At 43.3% G+C, this 27,938-nt stretch overlaps 1 protein-coding gene across 4 annotated transcripts in view; it reads left to right on the top strand.

The window, feature by feature from the left end:
* Positions 1-27,938, top strand: part of MOB3B (MOB kinase activator 3B) — a 152,615-nt gene that overhangs the window by 35,672 nt on the left and 89,005 nt on the right. For all 4 annotated transcript variants that reach the window (XM_075128830.1, XM_048851921.2, XM_048851923.2 and 1 more), the window contains exon 2: positions 21,009-21,588. In XM_075128830.1, the coding sequence (XP_074984931.1) occupies positions 21,171-21,588 (418 nt within the window). In that variant the 5' untranslated portion in view covers positions 21,009-21,170. The remainder of the gene's footprint in view (positions 1-21,008; positions 21,589-27,938) is intronic.

The raw sequence follows: 27,938 nt of genomic DNA, 5'->3' as shown, positions 1-27,938 counted from the left end.
AATAGTAAAATTTGAGTGTTAATATATAATTTTTAATATGGCAAAAGGAGGCAGCTTATTATATTAAGGATGATTATAACCTTGAAAATTGTATTTGGAGAACAAAGCTGTTTAGAGAAGTTTAAACAAGCATCCTTGACCTATACTGTTAATTTATAAGATTCAAAACAAAAATAAAAAGTGGCCAATAAGATTTTGTTTAAAAAAAAAATTTAAAAAATCGTGAGCAGATAGATTTCTCTGTTAAGGTCGTGTCTGAAACAACTCCTTCTGGCAGAGTTAGAATTCTTGAACAGTACGATTCACAGTTGAAATGCTCTGGGCTGTGAGCTAACTAGTTCTGTAGTTTCTGCATCAGAATATTTCTCTTTTAAGATTTCTAAAAGCTTGCTCCACATCTCGTCCCTCTCAGATTTGGGAAGGCCCTTCAGATTCTTAAACCTTGGTTGAATGCTGTAGCTATTTTTAGAAATCTCACATCGGTACCTTCTTTGCGTTTTGTCAAATCTGCTGTGAAAGTGTTCTTAAAACGAACATGGGCTGGGTCATCATCCGAGACTGCTATCACATGAAATATATGCAGAATGCAAGTAAAACAGAGCAGGAGACATGCAATTCTCCCTCCAAGGAGTACAGTCCCAAATTTAACTGACACATTATTTTTTTAATGAGTATCATCAGCTTGGATGCATGTCCCCTGGAATGGTGGCTGAAGCATGAAGGGACATATGAATCTTTAGTGCATCTGGCACGTAAATATCTTGCAATGCCAGCTACAACAGTGCCATGTGAACACCTGTTCTCACTTTCAGGTGCTATTGTAAACATGAAACAGGCAGCATTATCTCCTGCAAATTGTAACAAACCTTGTTTGTCTGAGTGATTGGCTGACCAAGAAGTAGGACTGAGTGGACTTGTAGACGCTAAAGTTTTACATTGTTTTATTTTTGAATGCCGTTTTTTTGTACATAATTCTACATTTTTTGTACATAATTCTACATTTCATGATAAAGAGATTGCACTACAGTACTTGTATGAGGTGTATTGAAGAATAAAATTTTTTTGTTTTTTACAGTGCAAATATTTGTAATAAAAATAAATATAAAGCGAGCACTGTACACTTTGTATTCTGTGCTGTAATTGAAATTAATATATTTGAAAATGTAGAAAACATCCAAAAATATTTAAAATGGTATTCTGTTGTTTAACAGCACATTAACTGTGATTAATTTTTTAAATCACGTGATTAATCACGATTAATTTCTTAAATCACGCGATAGCCCTATTTTAAACACGTGAGGAGTCCCACTGGCTACCAAGAGTTAAGTCAGTCAGAATACTAATGTTCTTAGTTACACGCATACTTAAGCGCCTTGCTGTATCAGGGCCCATGTGGATGCTTCTGGCAGGGTTGCCAGTTTTGGTTGGACATGTTCCTGGAGGTTTCGTCACATGACACAATCTTTAATTAAAGAGTAATCTTTAATTCCTGGAGACTCCAGAACAATCCTGGAGGGTTGGCAACCCTAGCTACTGGAATTGAAGTCACTCCTTTGTTTCCACTAGGTGCTATGCACTTTCAAACTGGACTGTTGTCAGAGCTACTGAATTCACATCTTCCTGATTATTATTTGTGCCTGTCTGTCACTGTTGCTCTGGAGGAAGATATTAATCCTGGAACAAATGGAAAACTGCCTGTAGAGATATACAGGACTTACATGTTCACATACACATGAGCATAAATAGGAAGCCCTGGGTTTCTTTTCTTGGTCAGGGATTTTGTGGGAGCTAGTGAAATTATGGTGTGGGAAATTTGCAGCACAAACTAATTCTGTGGGGCAAGGGCTTAGCCATCATTAAAACTCCCACTTTTAAATTGTGTCAGATTCACAGTTAAGATTTTAAATTAGAACAAGCAACTGCTTTTTAGCAAGGACTAAATTCATCTCTTCCATGAGGAGGGAGATGATTCCAGTTCAAACTGGCTTCAGTGAAATAGCATTTATCATGTGCCCTTACCCTGGTGGTTGGCTGCTGTGACCACATAGACCACAAAGGGTAATCAGATATGATGCTTCAAGACATAAGCTGTTTACCGCAAGGGCAGGAAAGAACCCAGCTAACCTTCCTTCCTGATCAGTTTTTCACAGTCATGTATGTAATGGATTTTTTGTTCCCTTCCTTCTGAATCATCAGGTACTGGGCATTGGTGGGGCAAACTTGTTTTTATGGGCCAGATCCTCAGCTTGAAGTCAATGGAGCTGTGCAAGTTTATCCCAGGTAAGGATCTGCCCCTTTAGCTCTAGTGTGGCAAATCCTCTGTTCCAAGTGGCTAGAAAGGTTTGGATCCACCTTTGCAAACTGGTTTACAGAGACGGATGAAACTGTTCTCAGATTGTTGCTGATGCTTGTGGGGCAAGGCACCTCTTTACTTACCTTGTTGTGTTAAGTAGTATAGTGATTAAACAGTGTGCAAAGCTAGAGAAGAGCCTTTGAAAGCTTGTTAAACAACTTAAACTATTCAATCCAAATATAAAATAGAATTATAGACTTCCCCTTGAGCGTGGAGGCGGAAGAATGTCAATACAGAGTTATTTCCCGCAATGTATTTTCTAGTGCAGAGGTCCCAGAACCGGGGTCTGGGAAGCCCACTGGGGTGCTGCCTTCTCTTTCTTCTTTCCAGCTGCTAAATTACACTAAAAGACAGATGAACGTATTTATTACTTTTTTGGTGACTTCTACAAGTGATCATTCACTGTAGGTATCACAGTCATGTGACTGAATGGGAAGGAAGGTGAGGCTGGGTGAGACTGTGAATGGGAGGGTTTGACAAGGGCTTCCACCTTCTTTCCTATGTTGATTGTGTTCAGTGTGACTGGGTGGGAACGTAAGTGCAGGAAATGGAAGAAGTTTATAGAAGTTTTGTTGGGAGGGAGAGGTGGTAGGTTTTACTGGTGTGTGGGCGCATGTGCTGGGCAGGGATCTGTCTGTATGTAGTTTCTCTGATCAGATTTCAGGTACAGCAAATGCTCTTGAAAGCTCTGTGTTAATAGGTGTGATCCTGCAGATGGACCAGCAAGACTTGGTATATTGATTTAGGCTTTTAGAATGTAGGTGACTAACACAGTTCAGGTGCTATGTTTCTATCCTTATTTAAGGAGGTACATATTTAGCTTGAAGAAAAGGAGTACTTGTGGCACCTTAGAGACTAACCAATTTATTTGAGCATGAGCTTTCGTGAGCTACAGCTCACTTCATCAGATGTTTACCGTGGAAACTGCAGCAGACTTTATATACACACAGAGAATATGAAACAATACCTCCTCCCACCCCACTGTCCTGCTGGTAATAGCTTATCTAAAGTGATCAACAGGTGGGCCATTTCCAGCACAAATCCAGGTTTTCTCACCCTCCACCCCCCACACAAATTCACTCTCCTGCTGGTGCTAGCCCATCCAAAGTGACAACTCTTTACATAATCAAGTCGGGCTATTTCCTGCATAGATCAAGGTTTTCTCACATCCCCCCCACCCCCATACACACACAAACTCACTCTCCTGCTGGTAATAGCTCATCTAAACTGACCACTCTCCAAGTTTAAATCCAAGTTAAACCAGAACATCTGGGGGGGGGGGGGGTAGGAAAAAACAAGAAGAAACAGGCTACCTTGCATAATGACTTAGCCACTCCCAGTCTCTATTTAAGCCTAAATTAATAGTATCCAATTTGCAAATGAATTCCAATTCAGCAGTTTCTCGCTGGAGTCTGGATTTGAAGTTTTTTTGTTTTAAGATAGCGACCTTCATGTCTGTGATTGCGTGACCAGAGAGATTGAAGTGTTCTCCGACTGGTTTATGAATGTTATGATTCTTGACATCTGATTTGTGTCCATTTATTCTTTTACGTAGAGACTGTCCAGTTTGACCAATGTACATGGCAGAGGGGCATTGCTGGCACATGATGGCATATATCACATTGGTGGATGTGCAGGTGAACGAGCCTCTGATAGTGTGGCTGATGTTATTAGGCCCTGTGATGGTGTCCCCTGAATAGATATGTGGGCACAATTGGCAACGGGCTTTGTTGCAAGGATAAGTTCCTGGGTTAGTGGTTCTGTTGTGTGGTATGTGGTTGTTGGTGAGTATTTGCTTCAGGTTGCGGGGCTGTCTGTAGGCAAGGACTGGCCTGTCTCCCAAGACTTGTGAGAGTGTTGGGTCATCCTTTAGGATAGGTTGTAGATCCTTAATAATGGGTTGGAGGAGTTTTAGTTGGGGGCTGAAGGTGACCGCTAGTGGCGTTCTGTTATTTTCTTTGTTAGGCCTGTCCTGTAGTAGGTAACTTCTGGGAACTCTTCTGGCTCTATCAATCTGTTTCTTTACTTCTGCAGGTGGGTATTGTAGTTGTAAGAAAGCTTGACAGAGATCTTGTAGGTGTTTGTCTCTGTCTGAGGGGTTGGAGCAAATGCGGTTGTATCGCAGAGCTTGGCTGTAGACGATGGATCGTGTGGTGTGGTCAGGGTGAAAGCTGGAGGCATGCAGGTAGGAATAGCGGTCAGTAGGTTTCCGGTATAGGGTGGTGTTTATGTGGCCATTGTTTATTAGCACTGTAGTGTCCAGGAAGTGGATCTCTTGTGTGGACTGGACCAGGCTGAGGTTGGTGGTGGGATGGAAATTGTTGAAATCGTGGTGGAATTCCTCAAGGGCTTCTTTTCCATGGGTCCAGATGATGAAGATGTCATCAATATAGCGCAAGTAGAGTAGGGGCTTTAGGGGACGAGAGCTGAGGAAGCGTTGTTCTAAATCAGCCATAAAAATGTTGGCATACTGTGGGGCCATGCGGGTACCCATAGCAGTGCCGCTGATCTGAAGGTATACATTGTCCCCAAATGTGAAATAGTTATGGGTAAGGACAAAGTCACAAAGTTCAGCCACCAGGTTAGCCGTGACATTATTGGGGATAGTGTTCTTGACGGCTTGTAGTCCATCTTTGTGTGGAATGTTGGTGTAGAGGGCTTCTACATCCATAGTAGCCAGGATGGTGTTATCAGGACACGATCCATCGTCTACAGCCAAGCTCTGCGATACAACCGCATTTGCTCCAACCCCTCAGACAGAGACAAACACCTACAAGATCTCTGTCAAGCTTTCTTACAACTACAATACCCACCTGCAGAAGTAAAGAAACAGATTGATAGAGCCAGAAGAGTTCCCAGAAGTTACCTACTACAGGACAGGCCTAACAAAGAAAATAACAGAACGCCACTAGCGGTCACCTTCAGCCCCCAACTAAAACTCCTCCAACCCATTATTAAGGATCTACAACCTATCCTAAAGGATGACCCAACACTCTCACAAGTCTTGGGAGACAGGCCAGTCCTTGCCTACAGACAGCCCCGCAACCTGAAGCAAATACTCACCAACAACCACATACCACACAACAGAACCACTAACCCAGGAACTTATCCTTGCAACAAAGCCCGTTGCCAATTGTGCCCACATATCTATTCAGGGGACACCATCACAGGGCCTAATAACATCAGCCACACTATCAGAGGCTCGTTCACCTGCACATCCACCAATGTGATATATGCCATCATGTGCCAGCAATGCCCCTCTGCCATGTACATTGGTCAAACTGGACAGTCTCTACGTAAAAGAATAAATGGACACAAATCAGATGTCAAGAATCATAACATTCATAAACCAGTCGGAGAACACTTCAATCTCTCTGGTCACGCAATCACAGACATGAAGGTCGCTATCTTAAAACAAAAAAACTTCAAATCCAGACTCCAGCGAGAAACTGCTGAATTGGAATTCATTTGCAAATTGGATACTATTAATTTAGGCTTAAATAGAGACTGGGAGTGGCTAAGTCATTATGCAAGGTAGCCTGTTTCTTCTTGTTTTTTCCTACCCCCCCCCCCCCCCCCCAGATGTTCTGGTTTAACTTGGATTTAAACTTGGAGAGTGGTCAGTTTAGATGAGCTATTACCAGCAGGAGAGTGAGTTTGTGTGTGTATGGGGGTGGGGGGGATGTGAGAAAACCTTGATCTATGCAGGAAATAGCCCGACTTGATTATGTAAAGAGTTGTCACTTTGGATGGGCTAGCACCAGCAGGAGAGTGAATTTGTGTGGGGGGTGGAGGGTGAGAAAACCTGGATTTGTGCTGGAAATGGCCCACCTGTTGATCACTTTAGATAAGCTATTACCAGCAGGACAGTGGGGTGGGAGGAGGTATTGTTTCATATTCTCTGTGTGTATATAAAGTCTGCTGCAGTTTCCACGGTAAACATCTGATGAAGTGAGCTGTAGCTCACGAAAGCTCATGCTCAAATAAATTGGTTAGTCTCTAAGGTGCCACAAGTACTCCTTTTCTTTTTGCGAATACAGACTAACACGGCTGTTCCTCTGAAACCTGTCATATTTAGCTTGCTCGCTGTTTTCCTGCTGTGTATTACTAGGTCATTTCAACCAAATGATAAGGTTGAATGAATGATGAAATTACAGGGCGGTGAACAGAGAGGTTTTTGGAGAAAATCTCTTCAGCGCTGGAATGTTTAGCTGTGCGTAGGAAGACCAGGTTCTGAAGTGAGTTCTTTCCACAGACACTGTAGCAGCTTCATTTCACTGATCGTTGAAAGTACAGGGCACATGACCAGTCAGTCCCTTTGACCTCACCACTGACTGTAGGGGCTGTCCCTGTAAGAACTCTAAGCAAGCAGCTGTCTGTGAAGTACAGAATTAGCATGGCTGCCCACTCTAGGGATCAAGTATATTATTGTGTTGTATTTAGCAACATTTAGAAGCTCCAACCAAGATCATGGGCCCATTGTGCTAGGTACTGTACATAAACATAGTAAGAGACAGTCCATGCTGGGAAGAGGTTATAATGTAAATAGACAAGGTGGACATAGGAAGTAATATTACCGGGCTTTTACAGGTGGGGAAGAGGCACAGAGACATTGTTACATAATAGGCATCTTTGACAGATCCAGAATCTGAACCCAGATCTCCTCGGTTCTAGTCTAGGGCCTTAAGTACAAGACAGTTATTCCATTCAGTACTTAGAAAGATGAATTCTCCCTTGGAATTCTGAAATGAATGCATCTTGCAGTAGGTTCTCTTTGGTCTGAGTTTGACATTCTTTGTGATACAGCGGATTACTGCAGCTCAGAACGATGCTGCCACGTATCATTTTGAGTATTTCTGTCCAAACCCCTGAAAAGATTTCTGCCAGTACTGACAGATCCTTAGCCGTTGTGGCATCCATTAGGAGATCTAGATTACAATTAAAGTCACCACATCGAGTCCTGCAGAGGTCCATGCTGTGTTTCGCTGAATAGTAATGCGCAAGCATCAGAAAGTTTGGAATAACAGTAATTATCCTCTGCACTTACATAGCGCCTTTCATCTGTGGATTTTACATTGTTTTACGAAGAGGGTTAAGTATTATGATCTCTGATGCACATATGTGGAAACTTCAGTCACCAGGTTAAGTAACATTTTTAATCCATAAGTACGAGAAAATTGCAAGGTTTTTGACTTAGCTTGCGTTATTGCTTATATTTGTAGGTAATTGATCATTTTCTTTCAAACCTATTAATCTTGTAAGGAACTAGAAATTTCACACTAGATTTGGCAAGCCGTGCTTAGATGCTTAATAGGAACAGGCAGAATCCATCTCTCTCCTCTGTAAGTAGAAACCACTTTCTTGGTCATGCACTCTCAGACTGGGCTTGTCAAATTCTGACAGGTGCTGTACATCTCTAAGTGGGAGGGCCTCTGTCATCGAGCAGATAAGGCTGCAAGCTGGGACTCAGGAGACCTCGGTTCTGTTATCTCTGCTACTGACTCTCGGTGATTTTAGGGAAATCTGTTCCTCAGTCTTCCCATCTGTGACATGGGGTTAAAGATACTTGGTCGTCTATGAATGAAAAACCGTATACAAGTGTTAAATATTACAACATTCATTACAATGGGGCAGGCAGGCTGTGGCACCAACCCCTTCCATGCTGGCCACTGGAGCAGAGGCAGTTCATGCTGCACCTTTTTAAAGGGTACGGCAGCCCTCATGCTGGTGTGCACCTTTCCAGAACGCAATCCAGCCCATTAAGCTGCACCCGTGATCCAGAGCCAGTTTTGAGTCCATATTGAGAAGGGACCAAATCAAACCTGAAGGAAATAAATATATTTAGTAGAAAACCATGTATATCATTATTCCATTACCTGTTAATTTCAAAGGTGTTTGTGAATATCCTTTCTCTCCTTTCACCTGCCCTGCTCTCCCATTCTTTAAAGGGTGAAAGGCAGGAATATAACAATCCTTTGTCTTTCCTTTTAAACAGTTACTACAAATTCCAAATTCTGTGTAATGCAAAACACTTGAGATTCAAAAATTATTGTGGTGAGAACTATATCTGTAGAGATAGTTGGTAGAATTCTGGGACGGCAAGTCAGTTCCATTTCCACGCATACCACAGTAACCAAACCAAATCCAACCATCAAATCGAGTATAAAAACATTAGCAACGTATAAAAGTGATGTTCATAAGAGCAGCTTCCCAAACCATGCACATGCCACCATAATAGCCATATTTTATTTGTGGTGGAAGGAGGTGCCGGGTCACAAGGGATTGAAAACTGGAAGCATATACTGTTCCTCTACTGTGAGGGCATATTCTAATAACTGCAGCTGCTGCTGTATTAATTACAACTCAGACCATTAAATGCCCAAAAAGAATATGGAGGGAGAGGTGGACACGCCACACGGTATAGCAAAATTGCAATGCTTAAAAGGACAGTCAGATTATAGGCTTCATGATGTGATCTGTTGTGGGTGGTGTTAAAAATTCAGCATTTGCTAACAGTTACTAAACAGCTGTGCATGCAAGTAATCCCAATAAACTCAAATGGTGCTACTCATATGTATTCATTTAACCATGTGTATGAATCTTTGCAGCATCGGGGCCTTAGGTTGTAAAAACACATAGGAGCAGGGACTGAACTTTAATTTAACCCATCTATTTATATGGCCTCCTCCACTGTAAATGTAAGCATTATCTAATTCTATAGGGTGTGTTGCATATTAGGGCCCTGATCCTGACTGGGGGTCTCTGAGTGCTACTGTAATATAAATATTAAATAATAATAGTAATGCATATTCCAAATACAGGGAAATATTGCGGGTACAGCTGTGTGGTAACTGTTGACATCTTAATCATGATCACTGTACCGTAATGATATTTTGTGAGTGTGTGTGAGAATTTAGTATCAGAGGGGTAGCTGTATTAGTCTGTATCCACAAAAACAATGAGGAGTTCAGTTGCACCTTAAAGACTAACAGATTTATTTGGGCATAAGCTTTCGTGGGTAAAAAAACACTTTTTCTGATGCACTGAGTGAAAATTACAGATACAGGCATAAATATACTGACACATGAAGAGAAGGGAGTTACCTTACAAGTGGAGAACCAGTGATGACAGGGCCAATTCAGTCAGGGTGGATGTAGTCCACTCCCAATAATTGATGAGGAGGTGTCAATACCAAGAGAGGGGAAATTGCTTTTGTAGTGAGCCATTCCTAGTCGTTACTCAAGCGCAAAGTAATGGTGTTTAGTTTTCAAATGAATTGTAGCTCTGCAGTTTCTCTTTGAAGTCTGTTTTTGAAGTTTTTTTTGTTGAAGGATGGTACTTTTCAATCTGTTATTGAATGTCCAGGGAGATTGGCGCGTTCTCCTACTGGCTTTTGTACGTTACCATTCCTGACGTCTGATTTGTATCCATTTATTCTTTTACGTAAAGACCATCCAGTTTGGCCAGTGTACAAGGCAGAGGGGCATTGCTGGCACATGATGGCGCATATCGCATTAGTAGATGTGCAGGTGAATGAGCCCCTGATGGTGTGGTTGGTGTGGTTGGGTCCTCTGATGATGTCGTTAGAGTAGATATGGGGACAGAGTAGGTAACGGGGTTTGTTACAGGGATTGGTTCCTGGGTTAGTGTTTTTGTGGTGTGGTGTGTAGTTGCTGGTGAGTATTTGCTTCAGGTTGGGGGGCTGTCTGTAAGCGAGGACTGGCCTGCTTCCCAAGGTCTGTGAGAGTGAGGAATCGTTTTCCAGGACAGGTTGTAGATCGTTGATGATGTGCTGGAGAGCGTTTAGCTGGGGGCCAGTGGTGTTCAGTTGTTTTCCTTGTTGGGCCTTTCCTGTAGTAGGTGACTTCTGGGTACCCGTCTCGCTCTGTCAGTCTGTTTCCTCACTTCCCAAGGTGGGTATTGTAGTTTTAAGAATGCTTGATAGAGATCTTGTAGGTGTTTGTCTCTGTCTGAGGGATTAGAGCAAATGCGATTGTATCTTAGGGCTTGGCTGTAGACAGTGGATCGTGTGATGTATCCTGGATGGAAGCTGGAGGCATGTAGGTAAGTATAGTGGTCAGTAGGTTTCTGGTATAGGGTGGTGTTTATGTGACCATCACTTATTTTCACTGTAGTGTCCAAGAAGTGGATCTCTTGTGTGGACTGATCCAGGCTCAGGTTGATGGTGAGGTGGAAATTGTTGAAATTCAGGTGGAATTCTTCAAGGGCCTCTTTCCCATGGGTCCATATGATGATGATGTCATCAGTGGAGCACAAGTAAAGGAGGGGCACTAGGGAATGAGAGCTGAGGAAGCGTTGTTGTAAGTCAGCCATAAAAATGTTGGTATACTGTGGGGCCATGCGGGTACCCATAGCAGTGCCACTGACTTGAAGGTATAAGTTATCCCCAAATCTGAAATGGTTGTGGGTGAGGACAAAGTCACAAAGCTCAGCCAGTTGTGCCGTGGCCTCATCGGGGATACTGTTCCTGACAGCTTGTAGTCCATCCTCATGTGGAATATTGGTGTAAAGAGCTTCTACATGCATGGTGGCCAGGATGGTGTTTTCAGGAAGATCACCGATGGATTGTAGTTGCCTCAAGAAGTCGGTGGTGTCTCGAAGATAGCCTGGAGTGCTGGTAGCGGAGTGTCTGAGGAGAGAGTCCAAATAGCTAGATAATCCTGCTGTAAGAGTGCCAATGCCTGAGATGATGGGGCGTCCAGGATTTCCAGATCTTGGGTAGCAGATAGAATACCCCTGGTCGGGGCTCTAGGGGTGTGTCTGTGTAGATTTGTTCCCGTGCTGTAGCAGGGAGTTTGTTGAGCAGATAGTGTAGTTTCTTTTGGTACTCCTCAGTGGGACTGGAGGATAGTGGCCTGTAGAATGTGGTGTTGGAGAATTGCCTGGCAGCCTCCTGTTCATAATCCGACCTGTTCATGAGGCCTACGGCAACAAACTCCCTGCTACAGCAGGTACTTAGAACAACGCTTCCTCAGCTCTGTTGTGCTAGGTGCTGTACAGAGGCAAAACAAGAAGATGGCGCTTCCTACCCTAGAGAGTTTACAGTCAGAATAAATGGATTTATTGTCTCTTTGTTGGACTGTATCTTGCTTACCTGATGTTTTCTAGCTATATTCCAGTCACATCCAATTTCTTAATATTTTTTTATTTGTCATTATTTATTTTGAAGTTATTTAATGTTTTCCTCCTTGTTTCTTCAGTAATCCACAGGGAGCGTAGGCTAATTAGGCTTTTGTATCAGGAGTTTAGATGTGATTTTTGAAACCCTGCTGCTCCCATAGTGCATAGGTTAGTAGGTTTTGTGGATCTGGTAGGCTTCAGGATTGAGGACCTGATTGTACAAATACCTTTGAGTAATTTTAGTCAATGGGATTACTCACATAAGTAAAGTTACTTATGTGGGTATTTGCAGGTCCATAGTAGATAAAAGAAAAGGAATACTTGTGGCACCTTAGAGACTAACCAATTTATTTGAGCATAAGCTTTCGTGAGCTTTTCTTTTTGTAAATACAGACTAACACGGCTGTTACTCTGAAACCTGTCATAGTAGATAAAATATTGGAGTTCCTTGTACATTCCTCAATATTTTGTTCTACGTATTGTGGCCCTATTTCTGATCTTACATCACTGGGCAACTGATTTTATACTGGTGTAAATAAGGTGAGACTCAAATCCTGTGTCATTTATATGAATTACTCTATTGATCCTTGGAGAATTAAATTATCAAATATTGTGGGGGGGTTTCTTGGGGTCCCTTACACTGTTGGCATGATCCTACAACATGGGACTAACGGGGTAAGTCAATAAAGGCAATTTCCCTGTTTTTTTCCTTGCACACACAGAATTAAATGCACATTATTGCTTGCTAATCAGATTTTGGTTTGCATGGCAAACGCTTCTAAACATTTGGGAAAGCTTATTTCCAGTCAGCACTTTGATGAAGTGTTGATTTTTTGTTGTCATGTAAGGATTTAAAGCTAGCCTTCCAACAGCTATGAAAGAAGGGAAAAATGCAGGGTGAAATAAACTCTGTAATCCCTTAATGAAAATGACTTTGAACCAAATCTGAACTCCACTGGCTCCAGTGGGATTTACACCATTGTAAATGCCAGCGGAATCTGGCCCTGAAGCCACAGACTGCATCCTTTCACTGGACGTATTAATCTTCCAGTGTTTATATTTTATGTATGGGCATATACTGGCTGCCAAGTAGTCTCACAAACTGTGGACAAAGGGATGGGGGAGCATAAAATAGAAAACATTTGAATCTGCCTGCTCCCAAAACTTCTCCCCACAAGGCATGTAGAGGGGCCAGCACATAAAGGCCAGAGGTGCGGTCGGTGCATTTGTATGTATGCCTACTCTGGCAATGGCAATTATGTACCTTTTACCATTGTTGGTAGGAGCTCAAATAATCTGGGTGGAAGGTGTGTGTGTCTGACGTGGGTGGGGAGGAAGAGAGGGGATGTTGCTGGTCAGAACCTGCATGCATGATTGAGCTCATATCTGTGTGCCCGTTTTAGGGCCCTTTCGCCAATGGATTAGGATTTCCTTTATGATTCTTGTTACCTACACAGGTTAATACAGGCACAACCATGACTACTGTATGACTCTCTATTGCCTGATCTACACTGTAGATGAGTAGGGAATTTTCCCCATGTTGAATCTCTTTCCCTGTGATGTAGTTACGATGATATAGATACATGGGTTGTTTTTTGAGTGTAATTCAAATTGCACATTTTTACTTAGAAGTATATGAACAAATGGCATGATATGTTTTTGTCCTTAGCTACTAAGATACCCCCCCCTCTTACCCCCAGGAAAAGTTTATTCTGCACTCAGGACAGCACTTTGTTTTTCTTATTTGGTAGGTTTGCTGCATTTAGATGTTTCAAACAGAGAATGCGTTTTAGCTTGTGAAACCCTGTGGGTTGCAAATAGGAATCTGGTGATGCTATAAATGTGCACTTACACACGCACTTGTGGGCCAAATTCTTTCCTGGTTTAACTCCATTACATCCTGGAATGACGCCAGGGATGAATGTAGCTGCTTGAATGGATAGGGAGGCAGGAGGCCGAACTTGAGAAGTGTATAAAGGGCTTGATCCAAAGTCCCTTAAGGTCAACGTGTATTTCTGTCGACTTCCTTGGGCTTTGAATCAGGTCAGTGGAGTACTCAAGACAGAGAATGGCGTTTGGAATGGCAGAGGAGAGCGTTAGGGCTGGTGACGAGGAATTTTCGAGTATGTTGCCAACTCGGGTGCCAACAGAGGCTCACTATGTGACAGATGCTGGACAAGTCACTTCACCCTGTTCCAATTCCTTCCTCAGTAAAATGGGGATAATACTGTGCTGCCTCGCAGGGGCATGATGAGGCTTAATGAATGATTGCAGTATGTTGACACCATTGTAGGAAAGGTGTGTGCATAAACACAGTGTATCCTCTTTTTATTGACTGCAATTACTACTCATTGGAATTGTGCAATTTTAATTAAAAGTGTGTACACAAATGGCATATGTTTTTGTCCTTAGTCACTCAGACAATGTTTGTGCATGGATTTCTTTGTGATGACTGGGTGGTTAAGAAGTGCTTTCTGCTCCTTTGTGACCTTTATCTGTCTGATATTCTCACTAAAAGCTGCTTCAGAATTCGTCTGAGTCCCATATTTGAGTGGTAGATGCAGCGAGAGCAGCCTCTATTTCCATGGTGCCACTGGTAAAGCCGGTAAGGATCCCACCTCTTCTTTGTGAGGAGATCTCAGCATCTGCTTATCAAACACTAACAGAGTTAGTGTCATCACCCGTAACACTTGTCAACATGCAAGGGGAGTTCGCTGAACTGAATTATTCCTCAGATCCAAATCTACCCCTTGGGTAGCAGATGGTAACTGAGATACACCTCTTTCAAAGGACATTGCTATTTAAAAGAATAGACCTGGTTCTGCTGCTGCTGACGCTAGGGTGAATCGGGAGTAATTCCAGTGACGTCAAGGCAGTTACAATGGTATAAGCGAGAGGAAAGCCAGGCTCAAAATGGCTTAAGTAATCTGTGTTACCAATAATACTTCAATCTATTATACCTGAGAATGCCTCCTCAGCAGACGAAAACTGGCCGCACGCTATTGACAGTGAACAGAGCCAGACTGATTTATACCAGTTGAGGATAGGACTTAAATTTTTTTAATGTTACTTTTTGTGTTTCAAGCTGCCTGAAATTAGACTGGGGGGGGGGGTTCCCTTTTGTTTATACTGTTGGATTCTGAAGCACCAACGAGTTTTTATTTTGTTTGTGTTCCCAACCCGGTAGAGGGAATGTCGGACCTGCTATTGCTATATCACTGGTTCCAGTGTAGTTCAGTGGTGGCTGAACTGTGTTGCCATCTAATGGCCATTGGGTGGCCTGTGTGAAATGGCTTGGTGGTGTCACTCCCGTTTCACGCTGTACTTCGCTCCTAACCCCCAACCCCACGAGCAGCCTTTGATCGCAGTCTGAACACTGAAGCTGAGGGGCTTTTAGGTTTGGACTGAGCCTAGAGACTGTGGCTGGGATTTTCAAATTAAGCCTAAAAGAGTTGCACGCCTCCATAAATCCCATGGAATTCCATTACAAGGTGGGTGCCTCACTCCCATAGACTCCTTTAGAAGTCCCAACCTAAACTATCACTCATCCTAGGGAACCATCCCTACAGGCTGGAGTTGAGGCAACCTGGCAAGCAGTGTGGGACAGCTGACACTGCTCCTTCCTTGCCTGCACGTGATGTAAAAGCTTCATTCTCCTGGGCTGTTAAGGTTTTGCCTTTCATGAGTACTCAGTTTTAGAAAAGGTAAATTCTGGAAAACAAATGGAGCTGGTTGTTTTAATGAGGGGGCAGGGAATGTAACAAAATGAGGGGGCAGGGAATGCTGGCTGTTTCACAAGAGGAAAACGCTCTCCTTTTTGTGCTGCTCTTTGGGTTAGGAGGGTGTTGAATATGCTGGCAGAGACCCACAGCAGGCAGGGCTCACAAAATTATTTCAGATGGGTTGGTTCACCACAGGATCCCATGGAAGTCGGATGATACTCTTTCCCATTGTACTTTCACAGGAGAGGAAAAAGAGGAAAAAATGAGTCTTTTTACTGAAATAGCCTCTTCTGCCTTTTGCACATTCCTTGCTTCAGTCACATTTAGCAGAGATCAAAATTGCCTTTTGCTGAACATGAACCATGAATCTGACATGCAGAGTCAGTGCAGAGTTATACTTTTTAATATTGAATCAAGGGGCAGGGAGATGAATGAAGAACCATCTGGGTTTGTATCACACAATACTGAGCACTAAATTCTGCACTTAAGATATGTGCAGGCATTTCTCGTTTGTTTAAATTCTGCCTTTAGGTATTCACATACAGCTTCCTCCAGCAGCATGCATGTATCTGAGGGGAGGGTTTGGCCCATTGAATTTAGTGGGAGTTGTGTAACTTGGAGTAGAATTTGGCCTAGTGGGAATTGGATGTGCATTTCCAAGGGCAGAATTTAACTGTAACTCTTGATACACAGAAGACTACCGAAGATCAGAGAGGACAAATACAGAGAAATTTTGCTTCTGTCTATGCTGAATAATTTGGACCTGTTTCTCTGCCCCGTTACACCAGTTTTACACCAATGTAAATTCACAGATATTGCTACGTGGGCACATGTTTTACTACAATCAATAACGTTTGTATCTGGAATACAAAGGAGTCATCAGAAAAATTCCTCTGATTTCTCCCATAGAAATATAAGCCTGTTGAGAATTGTCTCGGCTTGTGTCCCAGGGAGAGGTGGATTTTTTTCAGCCTGTATTTTAAATAGATCAAGAGCCTCATCCTGCTCTTATTGAAGTCAGTGGCCAAACTCCTATTGCTGTGAGTGAGAGCAGGACTGGGCCTGAGGTTTGTAAAGCATTTTGAGCATGAGTAGTTGCTTAACAGTGTAGGTCAGAAAGGAACTGAATATTGGAATGGAAATGTCAAGGGCGTTAGGTGGCTGTAATGTAATAACCTGAGCTGGAATGAGCTAGGACGCCAGGGTTAGCATCCTTACTCTTGCAGAAAGCACAGTGGGCTCTTGAAGTGGTTGTAACCTTGATTTTGCTTTTCATCTAAAAGTTGGCGTCTCCAGCAGCACAGCACTCCCTAACTCTGTTCTGGGACACTGGCTCAGTGCTGGCTCAGAGGGAGCATGTTATCAAATGAATTATTAATGCAACTTCCCACAGCACTCGGCTCTTCCTTGAGAGTCTCCCATCCAAATACCGACACAGCCCAGTGCTGCTTAGCATGGGTGAGCTGCAGCTGATGTCACTTAGCAGCATTAAACTGTGTTGGGAAGCTGTTTTCTAAACTGCTGTAGCTTTGTGCTTTGCTAAAGAGTTCCAAAGCCAGTTGCATTTAGCTTTCTTTTTTCCTTACCCTGCCTGGTAGCTTGTCTGGGTCTTGGTTTAACATCGCTTCAAGGGGCGTGTTGGGCATGAAATTTGGACTGACTTGGATGCCACTGGGAAAGTGTCTGTCAACCCACGATCCATCTATCATAGGGTATGTTTACACTACGGAATAAGGTCGAATTTATAGAAGTCGTTTTTTTAGAAATCGGTTTTATATATTCGAGTGTGTGTGTCCCCACAGAAAATGCTCTAAGTGCATTAAGTGCATTAACTCGGCAGAGTGCTTCCACAGTACCGAGGCTAGAGTCGACTTCCGGAGCGTTGCACTGTGGGTAGCTATCCCACAGTTCCCGCAGTCTCCGCTGCCCATTGAAATTCTGGGTTGAGATCCCAATGCCTGATGGGGCTAAAACATTGTCGCGGGTGGTTCTGGGTACATATTGTCAGGCCCCCGTTCCCTCCCTCCCTCCGTGAAAGCAAGGGCAGACAATCGTTTCGCGCCTTTTTTCCTGAGTTACCTGTGCAGACGCCATACCACGGCAAGCATGGAGCCCGCTCAGGTAACAGTCACCCTATGTCTCCTGGGTGCTGGCAGACGTGGTACTGCATTGCTACACAGCAGCATCAACCCATTGCCTTCTGGCAGCAGACGTTACAGTACAATTGGTAGCCGTCATCGTCATGTCCGGGTGCTCCTGGCCACATCGGCCACGAGCGCCTGGGCAGACATGGGCGCAGGGACTAAATTTGGAGTGACTGATTTGCTCTTGTGCCCTTAATAAGGTCTCTTTGAAAAACTACCAACTATCTTCAATTATTTTTCCCCCTAAACTTGCTTCCCATGGGAACTTACCACCAACTCCCTGAGTTTGCTAAAGTCTGCCTTCTTGAAATCCATTATCTTTATTTTGCTGTTCTCCCTCCTACCATTGCTTAGAATCATGAGCTCTGTCATTTCATGATCACTTTCACCCAGGCTGCCTTCCACTTTCAAATTCTCAACCAGGTCCTCCCTGTTTGTCCAAATCAAATCTAGAACAACCTCTCCTCTAGTAGCTTTCTCCACCTTCTGAAATAAAAAATTGTCTCCACTACATTCCAAGAACTTGTTGGATAATTTGTGCCCTGCTGTGTATTTTCCCAACAGATGTCTGGGTAGTTGAAGTCCCCCCATCACCACCAAGTCCTGTGCTTTGGATCAGTTTGTTAGTTGTTTAAACAAAGCCTCATCCACCTCTACTTCCTGGTTAGGTGATCTGTAGTAGATCCCTACCATGACATCACCATTATTTTTTTTAATCCCTTTTATCCTTACCCAGAGACTTTTGACAAGTCTGTCTCTTATTTCCATCTCAACCTCAGTCCAAGTATATACATTGTAAATATATAAGGCAACACCTCCTCCCTTTTTTCCCTGCCTGTCCTTCCTGAGCAAGCTGTACCCTCCTATACCAACATTCCAGTCATGCATATTATCCCACCAAGTCTCTGTGATGCCAACTATATCATAGTTGTGTTTATTTACTAGCATTTCAAGTTCTTTCTGCTTATTCCCCATACTTCTCGCATTAAGTATACGGACATCTAAGATACTGACTTGATTTCCTCGCCCAATTCTATTTTCTCTCCTTTATCCCTGCTATAACAACCCATGCTCCTCCCAAATTCCAACCCTTCTCCCACGTCTCCATGTTTTTGACTTATCTGTGGGCTTTGGTCACCTGCCCCATTCAAACCTAGTTTAAAGCCCTCTTCACTAGGTTAGCCAGTCTGTATCCAGATATGCTCTTCCCCTTCCTCACTAGGTGGACCCCATCTCTGCTTAGCAGTCCTTCCTGGAACAGCATCTCATGGTCAAGGAAGCCAAAGCCCTCCTGGCGACACCATCTTCGCAGCCAGGCATTCACCTCCAGAATGCATTTGTGTCTGCCTGTCCCCCTACCCTTGACTGGAAGGGCTGAAGAGACCACCACCTGCACTCACAACTTTTACTCCCAGAGCCCTGTAGTCACTTATTGGGGTGGTGGCTGCGATCCTTCCAGCCTTGGGGTGCATGGCTTCTCCTCCGCCACCTTTTGGGGTCATTCCTCGTAGCTCGTTGCCAGGGCAGCATATCGGTTTTCCATCACCATGGTGGGTGGGTTGGGAGTAGGGGTGGAGCACTGCCTGCTGCCAGAAATAATCAGCAGCCAGTGTCCTCCCTGTGACAGAGCCATATCTTCCTCCCCTAGTGGTGTAACAGCAGTCGTCTCTTGCTGGATAGCTCTCTCAGCCTTGGATGTCTCCATATGAATACTCTTGAGGAATTCCTCGTGGGCATGGATGCTCCTCAGCCTAGCTACCGCCTCCTGTACCTCTCCCACCTGCTTCCTGAGAGATTCCACCAGCAGGCACCTTTCATATGGGATGGTCCCCCCAGCCTGGCTTTCTGTGAGTGGGAAATGCAGGCCACAGTCTCCGCAGATCCACACCAGGATCTGGGTAGAGGCATCCGTGGTTAGGCTGTCTGTCTGGATAGAGGAGCAGTGTTGGCACTGGCAATGCAGCCCTTCCTAACCATAGCAATTCTAGTATGACTCTCTCTCAAACTCCCCTCTTTGCAGTCCTCTGTTCGCTAGCTCCCTTTGCAGTGCAAGGATGTGCCAGAAGCAGCACAAGGGTGTGCCAGGGTTGCTTAGCTGGTCTCGCTGACAAATAGACAGGATGCCAATCTCTGACTATTTTTGTTTTCTTTATGGCTATAAATGCTCCATTACGGAGAGGATACCTCACACACCAGATTGCTGTCTGTCGAGGTCTCAGTTGGTATCTTGTGGTGTTAGAAAAGGCGGGGAGGGTATTTCCTTTCTCCTCCTACCCAGTTGGCAAAGGCCTGGGAGATAATTTTCAGAAGAATGTAGATTTAGTGCTTTGCACATGCAATCTAGCAAAATTTTCGTGTGTATGTCTTGAGGAAAACAGTGGAGCAGCATAATCCCCTAAAGAGAATTCATTAGAAGTTAATGGTACAAGAGTTTTGTAGTTTTATGCATATTTGAAGTCTGTTACTGTATTTCAATAACACACTGCATGAAATGCCCCCTCTCTAGAGATTTATTCGTAAAGCCCTTACATGTTACTCAAGAAAAAATCCCATTAAACTGGCTACTAACCACCACATCACCTATCACTATGCTTCATTTACTTATGATGATAATCCCTGGGCACACGTTCATAGAACGCAGTTATGGAAGGAATAATTTCTCCCTCAGACAGGCTAACTATGAAAACCATAAATGGTGTCCTGTCAGACCTATTCAGAAAACACACCACAAACTCTTGGGGACCAATATGCGTAGCATTCTCTTGTGGAGAAGTCCTACAGAGTTTTCTAGAAAGTGACAATCTTTTCATAGATTTTTTTTTTAAACCACAGTAAAGAATTTAATAGAAAAGTAAGACTGTGCTATAGAGTTACACAGAATGGTTCAAAAGAGCAATATAAAGGATGTCATTCTCCATTTATCGTACACATTTTAAGAATTATTTCTATACAGTCTTATAGGTTTCACCTCATTAGATCCTAAAGGATATGTAAAATGATTAGGTTCACTAATTAAAAATACTTCTAATATTAATACTAATAATACTAATTTAATTAAAAATTAAAGTGCAGCAAATACTGCAAATAAATACTTGTAATCTGTAGACACAGAAAGGAGAGCATGGATTTATCATTAAGGTTTTGTATAGATACTGTGTGTTGTTTATGAACAATTAGACACCACATTCTAAACTGAGATACAATATTACTCTTGGTTAAATTTTAAATAAAGGAGACATGATCACTGTAAAATTAAGCACAACTGAAAGGTATGTTCCCAAATTATGGATGCAGTAAGAGCCTGGGAATGTATTATACATGACACATTTCGTTCCCCTTTTGCTAGTGACTAGTGATTTTGAGAGCCTCGGGATTTGGGTGCCCAACTTGAGACATTTTAAAGTGGCCAGGTGTTCAGTGCATGCTGAAGATCAGGCCCCTTTAAGGGTTTTCACAATGAGTACTAAAAATTGGAGGCACCCAAAATACCTAGTCACCTTTGAAAATTTTGGCTGATACGTTTTGGAAACTTGCTTTTTAGCTCCCCAAAAATATGCTTCCCATGGTTTTGAGCGTGATGATAAAACAGTAGCAAATTGACAAGGCCCGAACTGGGCTTAACACTAACATACCTTTCCATGTCTTTAGGAACATGAGGTCTTCTGGGCTTTCAAGAGGAAGAGCTGGTGGACTGCATAGACATTGACAACAATTTGTGTGACGAGAGTGGGACCTGCGACAGGAAAGTCTTCGCTTTGGATATATACGTTAAATCTTCGCCAATTGCTAGAGGGCAGAAAATTACCAGACATGTCCATAGCCCTCAAGCAAGTTTTTAATAAGGACAAGACCTTCCGTCCCAAACGCAAATTTGAACCTGGGACCCAGAGGTTTGAGCTCCATAAACGAGCACAGGCCTCACTGAACTCGGGAGTGGACCTGAAAGCAGCTGTGCAGCTGCCCAATGGAGAAGACCTAAATGACTGGGTGGCAGTTCACGTGGTTGACTTTTTCAACAGGATCAACCTGATCTATGGAACTATCTGTGAGTTCTGCACAGAGAGGACCTGCCCGGTGATGTCTGGGGGCCCTAAGTATGAGTACCGGTGGCAGGATGACTTGAAGTACAAGAAGCCCACTGCATTGCCAGCACCCCAGTATATGAACCTTCTCATGGACTGGATCGAGGTGCAGATCAACAATGAGGACATATTCCCTACTAGTGTGGGTGAGTCCAAGCAAAGCCTAGAGCCACAAACCGTATTTCACTCTGTGTGCCTGGAATGCTCCATTTCTTTTCCTAATAGTAATGGCTCTTGAACTCAGAGTGTTAGGCCCTGGAGTGCTGCTGGGGAGATGTCAGGCATTCCACAGGAGTAGCATGTCAAAAGATGAAATGATTGCTTGCTTTAAAAAAAATAAAAATAAAAATCTTTTCAGCCCAGCCACTAATCCCTGGTAAGCCACTTAGCTTAATTATTTAGGGGTGGCAACAGCAAGGGTAACAATACTATAGTAGCCTATCTGAGGCCAATCAGGTCTGAACCTTCACTCCCTTGCATCTTAAGTAGCCATTGACACCTATACAAAGTGAGCATAAAAACCTACCCACGATGGTGGCATTTTACATCCACTTCTCTAATGGCTGTGCATAATGCAAGGCAGTGGAGAATCAGGATCACAGTGTGGACTGTTATCCATGGTCCCTTTGCCCCCTCTCCTGTCCCCCCATGAAAAGACGAAGAGGGGGGAAAGTGAGCAACTATCCTCTGGAGGAAAAAAAATCCAAATCTTGTCTGTGCCCAAGTCTTTATGATGGCTACTGATGCTGCTAACTGTGGATGCGACATTTTTCCTTAGTCACTTTTCAAGGTAGAACTGCACTTTAGAGAAAGTTTGATTTAACAATTTATTTTTATTATTTCTAACTTCTTGCAAATCTCAAAGCTGTGTGATTATCCTAAGGGATAAGGGAACCTCGTGTTTATCAGCGCGAGGTTCAGAAAAGATCTGGCTTAAGTGAGGTAAGGAGTAGCAAGGGGAGGGCAATACTGAAATCAAGTGGTTAGAAGATTACGCAGGCTGGCTTAGTTTAGAAGGGTTTGTTGGGAGGTGAGAGCATGTAGCAAGATTGCAAATATCAGTAAGCTCTGCTGACCTTTGGATTGCTTACTGCCCAGCTCTGATTATCATGTGGGTGGGCAGACTTGTTGTGGGTTTGTGTTCCAGAGACTTGTCCCTCTTCCTTTCCTCTCATTGCATATCGGTATGAAAGGTGGTGGTTACAGGCTGTAACTTAAACTCCTCCAGTTTATCGCACAGCAGGAAGAAGGCAGGTTTCAAAGGAAGCTGTGACTCATTTTATGGGCAGTGGGAAGTGGTTTAGATTTCTCCAGGTCTCCTTGATTTTTGAACTTTCACTGAAATGTATGTGGGCTTTGTTGTACCGTTGTTGTGTGATGGCTCGTTCCAGTGTTTCACTTCCCTTTGGTAATATCAGTGATTTTGTTTATATGTGCAGAAAATATTTATGCTCAATTCTGTGGCTTTGGGAGAGGCAGATAACATGTTGACAGCTTTTATTGAACCAAGAAATAATCTATAATACCCAAACTTTCAGTGCTAATAATCCCCTTCTTTGGAAGAAGTGACCGGAGGAACACTGCAGGAAGCCAGCAGAACCCCAAACTCGGGTCTCAGCCTTCTGGTTCATCTGTAAAATAGCTTTGCATTCTATAATACTTGAGCCAAACACTTCTGGGCCTGGCATGACTGTTCTCCTCTCTGGTCAAAGTGCACATATGCTGTGAGAACACGGATGCAACAGCAGAGGTTGTGAAAACTCATGCCTGAGACCAGAGGGTCCCACTCCCATGTATGCCTTCTTTCACCCCAACCAGGCCAGCCAGGTTCATATGCTGCCCTAATTGTTGCCCTTACCCTGCGGGAGTGGAAATACAGCTGGATCCTTGCTTCTCTTCTCTGTACTCTTGCACCAGTTCCAAGGCAAGGTGAGACTTATTATCACTAAGTTTCACTTAATTTCCCTGCTGTGGGGGCACACTGTGCTGGGACTGGAGCAACCATGGGACCAGGGCAGTGGCAACCAATGGCAGATTGAGAGGAGAAAAGAGGCAAAAGAAGGTCAGTAATAAAATTTTGCATGTTCAAAGAGCTGTGCAATTACTGGCTAATTAATTTTCTTAGCATCCCTGTGAGATAGGCAGATAGGTATTGTTCACGCTTCAGAAGTAAGGATGGTGGAATGAGGCTGACATCACTGTGCTTGTGCAGCTTAGAACTTTTATCAATAACATGAGCTGGGGGACCTGACCTGCCTCTTGCCCCATAGCACTGGGCATGGAATTTCAGGTAACGGTGGAGCACCTCCATGCTACCTGGATCTTGTTAATTTGGCCAGGAATGCAGATCACTTGTGGGGTGAGTTATAAGGGGACACGGTACCAATTCCCAGACTAATTTCCATCACTCATTCACATAGTTGACTCTCTTCTGCTCCTACACGTGGTTTACACACCTCTGAGACGTAGGCACTTCAGGAGGAGATTTTATGGATACCCTAATGAAGCATTATTGCATAATAATGCCTTTTTCTTAGCTTACCAGAAACATCTCCTGCTCTGAGTACATCTGTACACGAGTACCAAGCAGTATCTATTGCAGGCACTAGTTTCTGTTTTGGATTGGTTGTGAAGGCTCAGATTTTGGATGCCCAACTTGAGTGGCGTTAGGTGCTGACATTTAGAGATGTGCAGCACCAGTTGACTTGGGCTAGAGTTATGGGTGCTTGCCACCTCTGCAAATCAGGCCCTACGCATCCCAAGTTAGGTACCCCAGGTTCGTAGCCCACTGAAAGTTTGGACCTAAATGTTGCCGTGAGAGTCAGTTTTCCCTTAGAGGTTAGAGTGGATGCCCAGGCATCAGAACTTCTAGGTTACATTCTAGGATCAAATAGTGACTCCCTGGGAAACTTTGAGCAAGTTATATAACTTTTCTGTGCTTCAATTTCTGCATATGTAAAATGGAGATAATTGCCACCCAATGATTAACGTGTTGCTTGGAAAGCTCTTAGAATAATACCTGTGCTTAGCTGGCACATTCCATCCATGTTCCACCTTTCACTGTCCCCACTGCACGAGACAGAAGCTTTGGGACTGTGGTGTGCCAGGGTTGCTGCCAGGGCTGGCCCTGGACCAAATTGTGCCCCAGGCAAGAAGTGTGTTTGGCACCTCCTCGCTCCATTTGTTAAACTTTTTAATACCTTGCAGCACCCTGGGCGGGTCGTCTGTCCCTAAATCTGGCCCTGGTTGCTGCTGTCTGAGTCACAGCTCCCTTAAGGGATCTGTGCACGTTCTCCTTTCTATTATTTCGATTCTCCTTATTTTCATTCAGAAAAATTAATCACAGTGAAATGGCAAATGCTCGTTCTTTGAAGCAACTGAACTTGATTACAAACTGGTATCTGACCAAAAGAGGTTTATCTTGTGCCGTGCACTGTTGTTGCTACCACAGTCGTTCTAAAGCACAGTGAGCATTATTTTACCTCTTTTTAGGCTGTCTTTATGCTGCAGCTACTTCTGTGATCAAAAAAAGGTCTGCAGAAAGAAACTCTGCATCATAAAAGTCTGGTTATTAATGGAAGGATTAATTTACTGCTGTGCATCTCTGCAGTGAGTCCCCCATAGATTCCTTTAAAAAAAAAGTTTGTGTCCTTTTTACAGGATTTGAGCTGCCGTTTCCATTAGCAAATGAATTTACTTAAGGGAATTCAGGGAGGAATTTGTAATGGCAATCCACAGAAACTGTGCACATTTCCAAAACTAATCCTATTAAATAACGCCCTCTTTAATTGTATGTACATCACGCAGACTATTTAGAGTAGGATTTCCATAATTGCTATTAAACACAGCTTTTACTGATGAGCTACTTGAAGGGGTCAAAAAATAGTTTCAGAAGGGCCAATCGTATTGGGTTTCTTTTTGTTTTGGTTTTGGGGGGTTTTTGTTTTCCTTTCCTTTCCTTTGTGGTTAAAAAACTGTAACTAGGAACTGGGTGAGTTAAAATGAGATTTACCAGTTTATAACATGGACATCTGTATATATTTACACTGTACTCTCATCCCTGGGCCCCCTATCAGGGTCAGTCTGTGTGTTTCCTGTGGTCTATGGCCATTTCCTTTTGTGCTTTCTGCAGTCGTTCTGAGCAGTTCATTTGCTGATCTCCGTCTCTCTCACTCCCTCCTGCTAGCATCTGCTGTTGCTAACACACAGGAATGACTGGAGGATGAGAGCAGGACCTGGTATGGGAATTGAGGTGCTGATAGCAGAGTGGTGAGTGGCTAAGCAAACCACTTGCTGAAGATAGGCGCACTTCTTTCTGACAGTGTAAAGCCTTAAAGGGTCTCTTGTGCTGATAGCCTCTTGCTGTGGGGAGTGGTTTCCTTAATTTTTCCCCACTGTTCTCAGTTTGAATTTTTGTGAAGTGAGATTATCGCATGTCCGAGGCTAACAGTTCTAGAGACTGAAATTATATAGCCACAAACTTCAAGCTCCCTGCATTCCCCTAGTCATATGCCTCAATCCTGGTTTATAGGATTTATATCTGTAGTGTGAAAGATAGTTCAGTCTCCACGCCCACTCGAGGCTACTGTGTTGAGGCCATCAACCCTGGTTTTGTTGGCGGGGGTGTTTTTTTTTTTTTTTTTTTTTGTAATTAATTTTTTAATGATTTTCCTAAAAAAAGCAGACAACAAAAGGTACAAAAAGCTAAATGGCTTTCAACTTGAATACTTTTCCAAATACCACACATTGCATGGGATTGCCAGCAGAATTATAGAATGATGCAATTTTACAACTTGTCAAAGCTGCAAGGCCAAGCAACATAAAGCCAGACACCATAAACATAACATGTTAGGGTGCGAATAACAGTAATAAAATAGGTTTCAGAGTGGCAGCTGTGTTAGTCTGAAAAACAAAAAGAACAAGGCGTGCTTGTGGCACCTTAGAGACTAACAAATTTATGTGAGCATAAGCTTTCATGGGCTAAAACCCACTTCATCAGATGCATGCAGTGGAAAATACAGTAGGAAGATCTAGATATACACACAGAGAGAGCATGAAAAAATGGGTGTTGCCGTACACACTATAATGAGAGTGATCAATTAAGGTGAGCTATTATCAGCAGAAGAAAAAAACTTGTAGTGATAATCAGGATGGCCCATTTCCAACAGTTGACAAGAAGGTGAGAGTAACAGTGGGGGGGGAGGGGGAAGGGGGAAATAAGCACGGGGAAATAGTTTTACTTTGTGTAATGACCCATACACTCTGTCTTTATTCTAGCCTAATTTAATGTTGTTCAGTTTGCAAATTAATTCCAATTCAGCAGTCTCTCGTTGGAGTCTGTTTTTCAAGTTTTTTTTTTGTAGTATTGCAACTTTTAGGTCTGTAATCGAGTGACCGGGGAGATTGAAGTGTTCTCTGACTGGTTTTTGAATGTTATAATTCTTGATGTCTGATTTGTGTCCATTTATTCTTTTACGTAGAGACAGTCTGGTTTGGCCAATGTACATGGCAGAGGGGCATTGGTAGATGTGCAGGTGGATGAGCCTCTGATAGTGTGGCTGATGTGATTAGGCCCTGTGATGGTGTCCCCTGAATAGATATGTGGGCACAGTTGGCAACGGGCTTTGTTGCCAGGATAGGTTCCTGAGTTAGTGTTTTTGTTGTGTGGTGTGTGGTTGCTGGTGAATATTTGCTTCAGGTTGGGGGGCTGTCTGTAAGCAAGGACTGGCCTGTCTCCCAAGATCTGTGAGAGTGATGGGTCGTCCTTCAGGATTGGTTGTAGATCCTTGATGATGCGCTGGAGAGGTTTTAGTTGGGGGCTGAAGGTGACGGCTAGTGACGTTCTGTTACTTTCTTTGTTGGGTATAAATTGGAGAGTACGGACATGAATAGGGAGAGGGAAGGGGAGGGAAGTGAGGGGAGGAAAAATGAAAAGAGGTTAGGTGGAATGGCTGAGGTTAGGAATGAAAAGAGGTTAGGTTGAACGATCTCAACTTTTTTTTTTTTTTTTTTTGTTAATACAAATGTATCTAGAAATGGGGTTCAAGTTTCGTAGGAGTCATGTCATTGCTCTCTATGGCGATAAGCTCTTTTTTCTTTGGCTGATAAGTCAGTCAGGTCTGTATACCGCTGCTCTATTCTGCACATAAGCCCATTCTTCCCTTTTTGTAAACTTGTACTTGGCTCATTGCAGCCCTCAAGAACCAAAGTCTTTGTGGTAGAGTTAAACCCAGTTTAGCAGATAGATAACCTAGGATATAATTTTCGGCAGAGGTTTGGCTGCTGAAACCTAGCACAATTGATGTGGACTCTTCTCCAGTAGAGACCATTTCATCATGTAGGCCATCAAACAACCATCAGATGGCACCAACTTTCAGTGACTGTCTACCCAGGCTGGATTCAAATTGATGACTTAGCAACCAAAGGCTCCATAGCCTCTTATGTATCTCTTGGACCATGCAGTTTCTTTTCTCTCCTCTCCTTCCGCACACACCCC

The sequence above is a fragment of the Caretta caretta genome, chromosome 5 (genome assembly GCF_965140235.1).
Source record: "Caretta caretta isolate rCarCar2 chromosome 5, rCarCar1.hap1, whole genome shotgun sequence".
Classification (NCBI taxonomy): domain Eukaryota; kingdom Metazoa; phylum Chordata; order Testudines; family Cheloniidae; genus Caretta; species Caretta caretta.
The sequence above is the reverse complement of the archived record's forward strand: the minus strand, read 5'-3'. Positions and strand labels throughout refer to the sequence as shown.